The 13,698-nt window shown below is 41.2% G+C and overlaps 2 protein-coding genes across 4 annotated transcripts in view; both read left to right on the top strand.

The window, feature by feature from the left end:
- The window catches only part of cdk14 (cyclin dependent kinase 14), a 211,664-nt gene extending 206,496 nt beyond the window's left edge, over positions 1-5,168 (top strand). For all 3 annotated transcript variants that reach the window (XM_063879977.1, XM_063879976.1, XM_063879979.1), the window contains one exon: positions 790-5,168. The gene's annotated coding sequence lies outside the window, so the exon portion shown is untranslated. The remainder of the gene's footprint in view (positions 1-789) is intronic.
- A 3,460-nt stretch (positions 5,169-8,628) lies between these two features.
- On the top strand, positions 8,629-13,111 carry fzd1 (frizzled class receptor 1). Its single transcript, XM_063879858.1, has one exon. The coding sequence runs from the start codon at positions 8,919-8,921 to the stop codon at positions 10,584-10,586; it is 1,668 nt and encodes a 555-aa protein (XP_063735928.1). The 5' UTR covers positions 8,629-8,918; the 3' UTR covers positions 10,587-13,111.
- Positions 13,112-13,698: the final 587 nt, after the last annotated feature.

Below are 13,698 nucleotides of genomic sequence, written 5' to 3'. Positions count from 1 at the left end.
ACATCAAAAAGTGCATTTTGCATAATAGGGGAGCCTTAAGTCCCAAACTCCTCCAACTATGCAACATAATATACCTCTCAAGACATAAAACAAATTAAAAAACAATGAATTAGTGCAAGAAGAAACAAAGGAAGAGAACCAATAAGATAAATAGGATAAGATAAACAAGGACAGAATGTAAAATGAAATACTGAGGAAACTGTAAATAGCTGCCTGGTAATCCTCTACTGTTTCAGTACATATAATATTAAAGTAAAAATCAATCACAAAAAATATGAAATTAATCACACTCTCATCGTATTACCTCCACATGATGAGAGCACATCTTAGAATTGGAGGAGGAAACCCTCTTTATTAGTCACATACATGCACACAGCAGAGCACACACAGTGAAATTGGTCCTCTGCATTTAACCCATCCTAGTACTAGGAGCAGTGGGCAGCTATCGTGCAGCGCCCGGGGAGCAATGGGGAGGGGGGATTGGAGGTGTCTGGTGCCTTGCTCAAGGGCAACACAGCAGGGCCTAGGAGGTGAACTGAGACCTCTCCAAGTAGCAGTCCACTTCCATATTTCAAGTCTGTTTGGGGACTTGAACCGGCGACCCTACGATTCCCCGTCCAAGCCCCTACTGACTGAGCCACTGCTGGACATCTTATCATTTTTAACCAACACACACACTTCTGATTTCTAGCAGGACCCATGAATGTGACTTTGTGTATTTTAATGTCAGTTGTGTGGACTCATCCCGACCCTGACTGGTTGTTTTTGTTGTGCTCTGCTGTGTTACAGGCGACTGCAGTAAACAAAGCTGAAGACAGAGATGCTGAGATGGAGTAACAAGACGAACGGAGGAGCCCCAGTTCTCTTTATTTATTACCGTCACAATGTGTGTGAGTGGGTGTGTGTGTGCGGGAAAGCATAAGCATTGAGTATAGATATGAATGCATGTGAGCATTATGAACGGTACCTAAGATTTCAGGCTATTATTTGCAAATCGATTTTTGTTTACTTTTTATAAAGTCACTCATATATCATGGTTACAGTATAAACAAATGGACTTTACTATTGGTACATAGTGTGTTTTGTGTTTGTAACTAGCCTCCTATTTAAGAATGTATATTTCTATGTATGATATACTCATCTAGAAACTATGTAACGGACAGTTTCTATATCGCTTCATCTTTTCACCACTATACTGCTCATGTCAAGACACACAACTCCACACACACAAGCAAACCTTCATCTAGTAAACAAAAACAATGCAGAACATTTAAAGAAGAAAAGTTAATAATTAGTTTTCCATTTCTTTCTTACCAGGTTTAACGCGACAAAAACAATAATTTTAGTTGTAATAAAAATAATAGAGGGGTTTTGGGTGGTGTAACACATCCTCTGGCAACTATATTGGAGGTCTTCGCTTCTTTAATAGCTGAGAACAGCTAACGTTATTTTAAATGTTAAGAAATGGTTCATATGCATCTAGTTTAAAGGCTGTACTTCCTATTTACTGACTGGTACATGCGGCTGATAGCTTTTAGCTAGTGGTTATTGGTGTTTTCCTTATGGGAAATAGTAATAAAAATACATCTGTAAACAGTTGATACTGCAGAATACCTCAAACTGCAACCAAGATCAATAATTATTCTCTGTATTAAGAGTTTTCTCAGTTTACATAACTGTCAAACTTTCCCAGAGGCAAGAAAAGCTATTTTTATGTGTGACATCATCTCAGTGTAGTGTGTGAGGCCTCTGGGCTGCATATCCAATGCGCCACACAACACTTAAAAAAAGAGATCAAATATAATTGCATATTTGGTTAATCCAACCATCCATTAACTAACACAGCTCACATTTTCTCATTTGCACTTCACAATAGTTGTAGATATGGGTTCTAATATTTGCTATTAACCATTTTAGTGGACTTTTCAATATTTGCAATCCAACAAAAATGTTTGGGGGTGAAATATTATCATGATCCGTAAGCATGATGGCCAAAAATGTAGAAGTAAAACCCCTGTGGTAAAATAGTTTGTTATTTTCAAATGGACCCCCATGAGTTCAAAGTCGCCCCTCTACCGTAGAAGATCTCTGCTGGAGATGTTGACGGTGCACACATCAGAAACAGGGACAGCACCAACCAGTGTGCAATAGCCGTACTGAGGACAGCTGAAAATGTGTGTGTGTGTGTGTGTGTGTGTGTGTGTGTGTGTGTGTGTGTGTGTGTGTGTGTGTGTGTGTGTGTGTGTGTGTGTGGGTGTGTGTGTGGTGTGTGTGTGTATTAAACATGGGCAATAGCTAAGCATTGGTGCTTCCATCCATGCATATGAGCTAATGTACAAAAGATAAAATACCAAGGCAATAGTTTGTGTGGCCTCTTGTTTGATTAGCCCATGACAATCCTGCCTTTCACTTTATCGAATACCATCCAAATATCTGCAATATTTTATTAGGATCAGAAGATTTATGACAATAACTGCTGATTTTTTAAGTTCACCTGACGGAAATTGAACGAGTCTTCGTCCATCTTTCGGTTTAAAGACTTGATTGAAACTTGTCGGTTGTATCGTTGAGGACTGAAGGAACTGTAGTTAATTTGTTTGGATCAGTGGTCCTAAAGAAATCTGCTATAGCGGAGGCCAAGCATTCTGCCAAACTGGGGTAGAATAATCAGGAGCTGTTTTTATCTGGCAAATTAAACAAGTGCGGATGAGTGATTTTCAGTGTGTGCGCAGTATGTGAAATATAGGTGGTAATCAACCTTGATCCGTCCCTCCACCACATACATGTGCTCTCATGCAGAGACTCCCCCTACATGTGTGCCCCTCAACATCCCACCCATAGTTAACGTTGTCGAACTTTTTAAGACACAATACAAAGTCAGATGTATAACGTGATGTCATCTGCAAAGAAGTTTATACTATTTTACGGTCTTTCTTTTGATGTTTTGTGTGAAGATATCTGAATATTACAGCTTAGATGTATGGTGATAATTGTGAAGTACTATCAATACAATGGCTTCCTCTTTACCAATAATATTGGCACTGCACTGTTGATTCGCCGAAGAGAGGAGGTGGCAAATAAAACGCCATGGACGATTGAAAACTGTTGATGGTTATAATGTTGCTCCACGGCCTATTAAACACATTCACACACTCACACACACATTTATAATATAGATGTCTTGCCTGCTAGAATACCCCTCAGCTACAGTACAGTGTAACCCTGCAGCCCCCCGCTGGTGTTTGCTTTGCAGTCTGTCGCATTCAAGGACAGGTTGGGGTTTCTGTCTGTCATTATATAACAGTAATGTAATCATCCGTCTTCTCCATACCTGCTATGAAGTGATATATTTCAAAATGCATTCCAAAGTTCAGCTGTAACTAATATGGGGCTTCCACAGTCGGAGTTATCCTGGTCCAGCATTTATCTACGACTGACCAGGCTTGTGTAAATGAATTGACACATTTTTCTCAAGAAAAATAGCTATAATAATCCTCATATCTTTCTGTTGTTTTATATGAATCTTTCAATGCTAAAGCTTGAGTTGAAACATTGTAAATTCAAGCAAAGAGAATGAGTCGTAAAGTTTTTCTGGGGTAGAAAAGTTGAGAAAAATGACTTAGCATACAGGTTAGGATTTACATGAAGCTCCACTAAAGCGACGATGAAAACATTGGATCTGTTCAACAAAAAATGAAACTGTGTATGGAATAACTTTATTATATGGTTTTAGAATAGATCCCGATTTTCCTGTAATGAATGGAAACTTGGCTTTTGACCATTATATATTATTATTGGCTGAACTTTGGATTGAATTTTTTGCACGGAACAATGACTGTAGACTTTTTCCTACAACTTTTACAGTAGAGCCACTTGGGTTAAGATTGACCGAAAGAAAATATCCAAACTAATCATTTAAAGGAAGAAAAGCAATGAAGTGAAGTCATTTTACCATGACTTTGTTCCAGTCCAGCTTCTCAGACCAGAGAGGGTGGGGGCTCTGAGGCAAAATAAATAATTCTGGGCTTGCCTCTCCCAAACAGCGTTTTGGAAATGCACTTTAAAGAAAAATCAGTTTGCCCAACATTCCAACCTGTATGGTCCCTTTTCTGCACTTGCTTTACCCTTAATGATAAATATATATATAAAAATGCATATGTATACAGTGACCTGTATATATACTCTTACTTTATCTGACGCAAAGCAAACCAGCCCATCTTATCAATGTAAATATCATCCCTCGTTTTGAACCTTTACCCCAGATTGAGGAGAGCTCATAGAAATGCTTTACTGGAAGTCATCGCGCTGGTTTTTACTGTCATCCCCAGGCTGTGATTGTGCGGCAGAGAAAAGGGGAGGAGAGGGGAGGAGAGGGGTGGGTAAAGCTAGTAAAGCACCATGACAGAAGAGGGTTAATACCAAGGAGCTATGCTAAAATGAGCCAGGCTGGTGTGGCTCTGAGGGATTGAGCAGTATTAGCAGCTGAATAATTATTTTTGGCATGATTCTCCTTTTGGTGTTTGCTCCTCAACACTCTTACTAGTCTTGTACAAAAACGTATATTTTTGAGTCCTGTGTGAGCAGAGTTCCTAAAGGCACTTAAATGTTAGTCATATTTCATTAAAAAAGTCCAAGAGAGACTTGGTGGAGTTGCACATTTAGCACTGTGACAGAAAAAAAGATATGAATAGGTCATAGGTGGAAATGGATAAGTTGGTGACACACCTTCAATGAAGGCGAAAAGTGATGCTTCCACTTTGTTTGTATACAGGGTTGCAAAGGTCCCCTTTCCTTAATGCTATCATATCTGGTGTTTTGGCTTTCTTTAACTCAAGGAGGGGGGTGGTCTCGGTCGGAAAAACCTTTGGAATACTTCCAACATGCATCCTCGCTGTGCTGAACAATGGATCTGTGTTTGCAACTTTTTTCAATGAAGCTTCTCTTGCGTTTTCTTTTTGTATGCTGCACTGAAATACATCCTTTTCACTAGTGGTTTGGAAAACAGAAGTGTTGTCGGTCACTTCATCAAGTGAACAATATAGTATACGGTAGAATAGCTGTTGCATTATTTGTTACGACCCGTATGTACTGTTATTATGGAAGATGTAATGTCCTTCTGTAAATGTTGTTCAATGTTGTTTTACCTGAAATAAAATTTATTAATGCTTCCAATGCGTCTGTGTTAATATGATGTTGTATCTGCTCTCTATCAATGCCTGTTCTACAACATAACATTTTGTCGGTTGCCGTGTCTCTAGTCCTAATTACCTTTCTGATTTTCAAAGAGACGGGAAGGCCGAGGATCCTGACTTGATCCCCAGCTGCCCTGATATTGTATGGCTTCCATGGCCTTACACCACTTTACATCAGTGCCACTGTCAGGGCCCTAAGATATTCTAAAAAAATTATTATTATTATTTGGTTTTTTTAATGTTATAAATATGTTTTTTGTTGTATTTTTCATTAGTTTTAACAAAATAACTTGATTTACTTGTATTTAAAATATTTCCAAAGAAATAAATCCTTCAAATCTGCCTATAGAGCGCCACAGGGATGACGTATTTTTGTAGGAATTTAATTTCTCATAACTCTAATCGCCAGAAGCGAAATGCTAACGTTATGCTATAAACGAACTACAGACGAGTACAGCAGGGTCGCACGACTTCAAAACAATGGCAACTTAAGATCCTTTCAACTGACTTTTGAGCGCTTGCATATTTTAACAAAGCTTTTCCTTTTAGCCACACTGAGTTTAACTGAACTCAGAACAGGGGAAAACAAATTTAGCGGGAGTGTTTTGTTCGGCGTAATAACGTACAACTAAGTCCTATTCAGCCACTTGCGAAAAACCATCATTTTTCAGGTAAACTCTTCAAAAATCACCAGTGGGGGGGTATTTAATGATGTATTTAATGTCGTAGAAATATTATGCTACTTTGTACTCCTACTCGACTATAATTCAGAGGTAAATGGTGTTCTTTTACTCCACTACATGTATTTAGTCCCTTTAGTTTCTTTACAGATCTGGATTAATGATGGTAAATATAATCAGCCCTTAAATCAGACTTTAGTTCACCTGCAGTAAATCCAGCAGCTACCCTGCAGTATACAAAGCCATTCAAACTAGCTGCACCTTTACCAGCTCTGAGAACACTTTAATGATCAATCATTATAAAACATATCAGAGATATTATTCTGAAATGGACCAATCAAACAATGACTACTTTTACTGTCGCTACTTTAAGTACATTTAGATGAGAGTACTTTCTACTTTCACTGGAGGAACATTTTGAATACTTTTACTGTGACAGAGTATTCCTTCACTCTGGTACTGCTACTTTTACTCAAGTACAAGACCTGAGTACTTCTACTTTTACTCAAGTACAAGACCTGAGTACTTCTTCTTTTACTCAAGTACAAGACCTGAATACTTCTACTTTTACTCAAGTACAAGATCTGAGTACTTCTACTTTTACTCAAGTACAAGACCTGAGTACTTCTACTTTACTCAAGTACAAGATCTGAGTACTTCTTCTTTTACTCAAGTACAAGATCTGAGTACTTCTACTTTTACTCAAGTACAAGATCTGAATACTTCTACTTTTACTCAAGTACAAGATCTGAGTACTTCTACTTTTACTCAAGTACAAGACCTGAGTACTTCTTCTTTTACTCAAGTACAAGACCTGAGTACTTCTTCTTTTACTCAAGTACAAGATCTGAATACTTCTACTTTTACTCAAGTACAAGATCTGAGTACTTCTACTTTTACTCAAGTACAAGACCTGAGTACTTCTTCAACCACTGGGCCTTGATGATTTGATTACTGTTAAGCCTTCTTGGTAGTTACAGATCACAACATTAAATAAATGCATTTCAGTTGCCAACCACAAGAGCAGCACAGCCTTCTTTAATATTACTGCTTCTGATCTCCAGCAACTTAAAGCATTGGTTATGTCACATTGGATTCATGGTAAGTTACAAAAAAGCATGTGTCAACAGAAATAACAGAATGGCTTCAGTTGCAAAAAAAGTGAACAAACTCAAATATTTCACATCCACAGCAAAAACAGAAAGAGCCAAAAGAAATTATAGATGCATTTTGAAGCTTTGGTTATGTTTGGCAGTCTGACAAATAGTGTGTTGTGATGTTTTCCTTGCCTGCACACAGAAAGTCTGGATCCACGTCTGGAGGTCAGACTCCATCCCCAGCAGGTATTACCTGAGATTGCCCACTTGACTGGACTGTCTAACCCCATAACCAATGAATCTCTGATGCCTCGCTGCCGTTGCTGTTGGCCTAACCACTGGACATGCTCTAGAATGGGTCTGTACTAACTCACCGTCATGACACGTCGATATTGAAAGCTTAGACCTGGAAAAGCTGAGTAGGTTCAGAAAGAGACTAAATCCATATATTATATACACATACTATATTTATGCAGCCATGGTAAGAGGAATACATATTTTTATTTTTATTTCATTCTACAGCATATAGCAGGCTGTATAATATGTGACCTCTAAATAACAATCAAGGGGAAATTACAGTAACCCAAATCATGTGTAAGTATAGTTTGTTCCAGTTCGCTAAGCAACTAAACCTCACACAAACACTGGTCTCTTTAAAATGCTTGGCAGACTTTTACATCCAGCCAGCATGCCAATAACAGGAGAAGCGAACTGAAATGAACCTCTGCAATCCAAAAACATGAGGGAAAATACAGGCCCCGCCATCCCTTCCATCTGAGAGAGAGAGAGAGAGAGAGAGAGAGAGAGAGAGAGAGAGAGAGAGAGAGAGAGAGAGAGAGAGAGAGAGAGAGAGAGAGAGAGAGAGAGAGAAAGGGGGGGGGGAGAGGTCTGTAAAGCCAGTCAAAGTGAGTTATATGTAAACAGGAAGCACTTCAGTGCACGTGTCGTTTATCTGACGGGATGTATCCCATAATCCATAAACATTGTAGTGGTAGTAAGATACTGGCAAAGCTGAGAATTGGAAATTAATTTATATTTATTTAAATATAACATAAATGTTGTATATCATTTAAATATAGTGTGATTTATAATAACACGTTTTCAGAGCTAGATACACTTTATTTTATTGTGAAGGGCAAATTATTTACATTGTTTAATAAAACACAATGCTGAATGACTTCTTCAACGAATACAATTTGTTTCTGACCACAAATATACATATTTTATTGTTGTCATTTCAATGTTAGTATATGATTCTTATTTTTCATCGAAATATTATCCCATATAGTTCTATCCAAAACATAATGATATCTAGATACATTATTTTTCCTTTTTTAATCTTATTTATTGTAAGTCGCTATGGATAAAAGCATCAGCCAAATGAAATGGAATTTAAATTAAATGTATCTTACCAGATAAATGTATCTGAAAGTCAAAATAAAAACATCGTTAAAAACTAAAAATCTATACCCCATGCTACAGGATCAATATCATACATCTAACAATGCCCATTTAACTACGAAGTATTTGTGTTTTTAAACCTATTTCCAAGCATTTCAGTATTATTCTGTATCAGTCTTTTATTTAGAAGGAGTTGACCGGAAGCGCCGATGCGTGGTGGCTAACTTGACTGTGTGATTGGGAGAGAGGGAGCGCAGAGCAGGCTGGAGCGGCAGACTGGCGCTGCGTCTGGAACACTGAGCACTGGTCAGGCTCTGTGGAGGAAGCTGCTTCTGTGGATTTGACCGGAGAAGCCGAGTTTATCTTTTAAATCCGGGGGCTTTTCCTTTCTGTGGTAGCACTGCGCTAGACGTAGAGCCGGAGGAAAGGAACACTTGAATTAAATCAACTGGAGGAATTTTTACCTCGCCAACAAAGAACGTTCAAGGAAGTAGCTGCTGGCTGTAAGTTGGTGAAGCAGACAGAAAGTACTGGATCTATTTTCCACCATGGCTCACCACAGACTCCTCCGTGCGGGTTTGACTTTATTGTTTTTTATTCTGTTCGTGAATGTGGGGATTTTTCGAGTGAATGGACAATACGGCGGGGACCGAGGAATGTCTATACCGGAGCACGGGTTCTGCCAGCCGATCTCCATTCCGCTGTGTACGGACATCGCGTACAACGAGACCATCATGCCCAACCTGCTCGGGCACACCAACCAGGAGGACGCGGGTCTGGAGGTGCACCAGTTCTACCCGCTGGTTAAGGTCCAGTGCTCTCCGGATTTAAAGTTCTTCCTCTGCTCCATGTACGCGCCCGTGTGCACGGTGCTGGAGCAGGCGCTGCCCCCGTGCCGCTCTCTGTGCGAGCGCGCGCGGCAGGGCTGCGAGGCGCTCATGAACAAGTTTGGCTTCCAGTGGCCCGACAGTCTCGCGTGCGAGACCTTCCCGGTGCACGGAGCAGGAGAGCTGTGCGTCGGGCAGAACATGTCCGACCGCACGGAGGGAGACAGCCCCGGCCCCGAGGTGTTCCCGACCCCGCGCCCGATTCCTGAACACCCAATGCCCGGGCAGTTTAGATGCCCGGCCTCGCTGCGGGTGCCCCCCTACCTGAACTACCGCTTCCTCGGGCAGGAGAACTGTGGCGCTCCCTGTGAGCCCAAGAGGTCTCACGGGATGATGTACTTCAACGAGGAGGAGCTGAAATTTGCCAGGATCTGGATTGGGATCTGGTCCGTGTTGTGCTGCGCCTCCACTTTGTTCACTGTGCTGACCTACCTGGTGGACATGAAGCGCTTCAGCTACCCGGAGCGGCCCATTGTCTTCCTGTCCGGCTGCTACACCATGGTGTCCATCGCCTACATCGCTGGGTTTCTACTGGAGGACAAGGTTGTTTGTAATGACAGGTTCGACAACGACATAAGGACTGTGGTGCAGGGCACAAAGAAGGAGGGCTGCACCATCCTCTTCATGATGCTCTACTTCTTCAGCATGGCCAGCTCCATCTGGTGGGTCATTCTGGCTCTTACCTGGTTCCTGGCAGCTGGGATGAAATGGGGCCATGAGGCCATCGAGGCTAACTCCCAGTACTTCCACCTGGCGGCCTGGGCCGTCCCCGCCATCAAGACCATCACCATCCTGGCTGTGGGGCAGGTGGATGGAGACGTGCTGAGCGGGGTTTGCTTCGTGGGCATCAACAGTGTGGACGCCCTGCGAGGCTTCGTCCTGGCCCCGCTGTTCGTCTACCTATTCATCGGAACCTCCTTCCTGTTGGCGGGCTTCGTCTCACTGTTTCGTATCCGGACCATCATGAAGCACGACGGCACCAAGACGGAGAAGCTGGAGAAGCTGATGGTGCGGATAGGGATCTTCAGCGTGCTGTACACGGTGCCGGCCACCATCGTCATCGCCTGTTACTTCTACGAGCAGGCCTTCAGGGAGCAGTGGGAGAGGACGTGGGTCAGCCAGACGTGCAAGACCTACGCTGTGCCGTGTCCTGTCCAGAACCACCCCAACATGAGTCCAGACTTCACTGTCTTCATGATAAAGTATCTAATGACACTCATTGTGGGCATCACCTCTGGCTTCTGGATCTGGTCTGGGAAAACCCTGAACTCCTGGAGGAGGTTTTACACGAGACTGGCCAACAGTAAACAGGGGGAGACCACGGTGTGAGGGGGACCCACACAGACTGCTGAGTGACAGACTGAATGATAACCCGTCCTTCCTGTTGACTTTTTTCTTGGACTTAAAGACATTTTTTTTTTTTTTTATGTACATATACATTTGTGAGATTTTTGTAAGTATATATTTGTATTTAAAGATTTTTAAATGTTTTTTTTAAACTCCTTTTTCCTACTTCGGACATAATGGAATTGTACTTTATAATCACAAAGAGCCAGCTGACCTTCAATCATCCGGGGGTCCCATGACCCGACTTACTGTGGACACCAGTGGAGTATTCACATTGTGTGTGTGTGTGTGTGTGTGTGTGTGTGTGTGTGTGTGTGTGTGTGTGTGTGTGTGTGTGTGTGTGTGTGTGTGTGTGTGTGTGTGTGTGTGTGTGTGTGTGTGTCGTGCGTGCGTGCGTGCGTGTGTGTCTTTGATCAGTGAGCTGCCTGCAAGCGCTGGCTCTATTCTGAGCGGAGTCCCGTGAAACCCAAGTGCTTCCTCGTGGCTCCTCTCATCCTGATTACCCAGCTGTGGTGTGTGTGTGTGTGTGTGTGTGTGTGTGTACGCGTGTGTGCGTGCGCGTGCGTGTGTACAGTGGGGCAGCAGTTGTCTGGGTCTGAAGGGGAATGTCAGCAAACGGTGCGCAAGTTGTGAATGTGAGCCATTGTGACAGATGCTTGTGGTCTGAGCACCGATCATTCCGTTCCAAATAAAGCACACACAATTACACCAGGTTAACACAACATGCCAGTGTTTCTGCATGTTTTCGATCTGGAGATGATGTGTTTACCATAACCTCAGACCAAACTGCATTGTGTTCATCCTGTTTTACTACCTTTCTTTTAGCTACAATTCATTAGTCATCACAAGTCGTTTTAAAACGGCTGGAGTGGGTTATTCCTGCACAGTGTCCACCATCACTGCTCGTGTTAGTGCTGCATATTCCGATGTATGTAAAGATACCCTGCACTATAATGCTACAACTTCACAACCCAACTGAAAGCTGAAAAGATGTTTGAAGACCCTGGTAATCATGAACGTTTTTAGTATGGTGTGACATGGCCAGTTGATACATGGTTACAAGAGTATGTTAAGACAAGGGTCAAAACATGCAAACATACTGGGGTGTGTTTCTTCCAAAAACTGATTTTAAACAGCATTCATATGGGCTGAATTGCTGTTTACTGAACTTTAAAATAAATCTGCCTGTAATGGACACTACAAGAGGTTAAAACACAGACCCTCACAGCAGACCTTGTGTGTGTTGAAGCATATTTTATATTTTATATATGTATATGCATACAGTGCTGTGTAAAATCCTTGGACACCCTTTGGACATTACCGCTTATTTTAGTCACCTTTGACATGTTTGTTATGGTCAGTAAGACCATATAATAATACATTTGATTCATTGTTTAGCCATCATTCATTTAAATAAAAGCCTGTGAAGGTAGAGGCCCCTTAGAGTAGAGCAGTTATCGATACGATTGTTGAGGATTTAATTGATAATGAGTTAATAATTTCAGTACATTTGCATTTTCTATTTTCTGACATAAATATCTGTTTATTGAGCAATTCATCTGCATATTGATTAATAATGATTGTTAGTGTAATCACAATTAACTGTGACATGTATAAGCTGTCACTGCAGCTTTCAAACATCTTTTTTTGCCTTCCAAAAACTAGTTTCACAATGTTTACAAAGTTGAGGGTGTAGCATGGATTCAGCTGATGTAAAATGAGCATATTACAGAAAATGAGACCTAGACTCAGCTTAGGGGTAAAGTTACTTCAGGTTTAAAGTTCTGATAGCTTTCTTTATCTGAGGGTATGTTAATGTTTTATGTTGAGTTCAGGGGAAGACTCTGAACAGTTAATGCACCTGCAATGGATAAAAGATTGTATTCATATATTTAAAACTGAGTAATTCTTTGTAACTTTATTTGAGTCAGCATCATGGTTCAAAGGGTGTCCAAACTTCACCATGGCACTGTAAACATGGTTCAATCAGCTGATGGGGGGGGTTGTTTTCATGCACATATCAGAAATGTTTGTAACAAAGCATATTTTTTGGGTTCGTCTGTACCGGCACATGTTTTTCTGAACCCAGAGGTTAAATGTGTCTGTGATTGTAGAGTCTGGGGTTGATGTGCAGAGTAATTTGATCCCACTGAACATCTCTGCTGTCTGCATCGTGGGGCGAAGAGCAGCCTGCAGAGAAAGGAAGCCTTGTGTTGATGCAGCACACACACACACACACACACACACACACACACACACACACACACACACACACACACACACACATCACCACTTGTGTTCTTGTCAAACGCTCTTCCACACCGTGCTTCCGGTTCATGGTAATCCTTTTATTGTGTTGACAGCTCTACAATAGTCACAGCTTTGAAGTAATTTCCTTTTGCATTTGCTATGAAGAGAACCTTTTATATTTATAGAAAAAAAATCTTATATATACACTACATTGATTGCTTTATGAGAATAAAAACAATCTCACCATTGCAAATGTGGAGCTGTTGTGAAATGTCTTTTTTTCCGTTAATTGGAGTCTGCTGCTGTCTCACTGGAGGACCGGCTCCGGTTCCTGAAAGCAAATGTTACTCCCACCATTCTTCCTGTCTGGCTGACTTTGAAGCGATTCAAAAAAACACAGTCCTCATTCTGTGCTTTCACCTGGAGCTAATGGGAGGCTTAGACAACTCAAGCGGGTATTTTCAGTGTTGCTAGTAAAACATGCCTCTGGCCAGGGTTCCTGAGGATCGCAGCACAATGAGAAACTGTGTACGAGACAGAATGTAACTTTAAGTTGATTTGACCTATCTTAGCTGCTGAATGAACTTTGGCAAAACCTTGAACTTTGCTGGATTATTTTCCTCATCTCTAACATTGGAACTGTGATAGGAAGGGATTGCTTTAAGGACAGTATGGACAGACACCAATACCTATTTGAATGTGCATGAGAGATTAGACACACTAAAACTGTAAAATAATTCTATATACTTCAAAATCTAATGATAACAAGATGTTCTGCAACTCACTGAAGTCTCTCTCTGAGCAATTCCTAAACTATTTGGCATAAAAGTGTAAATTCTTAGGT

This window comes from Eleginops maclovinus, chromosome 3 (assembly GCF_036324505.1).
Source record: "Eleginops maclovinus isolate JMC-PN-2008 ecotype Puerto Natales chromosome 3, JC_Emac_rtc_rv5, whole genome shotgun sequence".
Classification (NCBI taxonomy): Eukaryota; Metazoa; Chordata; class Actinopteri; order Perciformes; family Eleginopidae; genus Eleginops; species Eleginops maclovinus.
The sequence above is the reverse complement of the archived record's forward strand: the minus strand, read 5'-3'. Positions and strand labels throughout refer to the sequence as shown.

Bases quoted from the DNA above. Each gene is read 5' to 3' on its own strand.
- fzd1 (XM_063879858.1), top strand. From the start codon at position 8,919: ATGGCTCACCACAGACTCCTCCGTGCGGGTTTGACTTTATTGTTTTTT.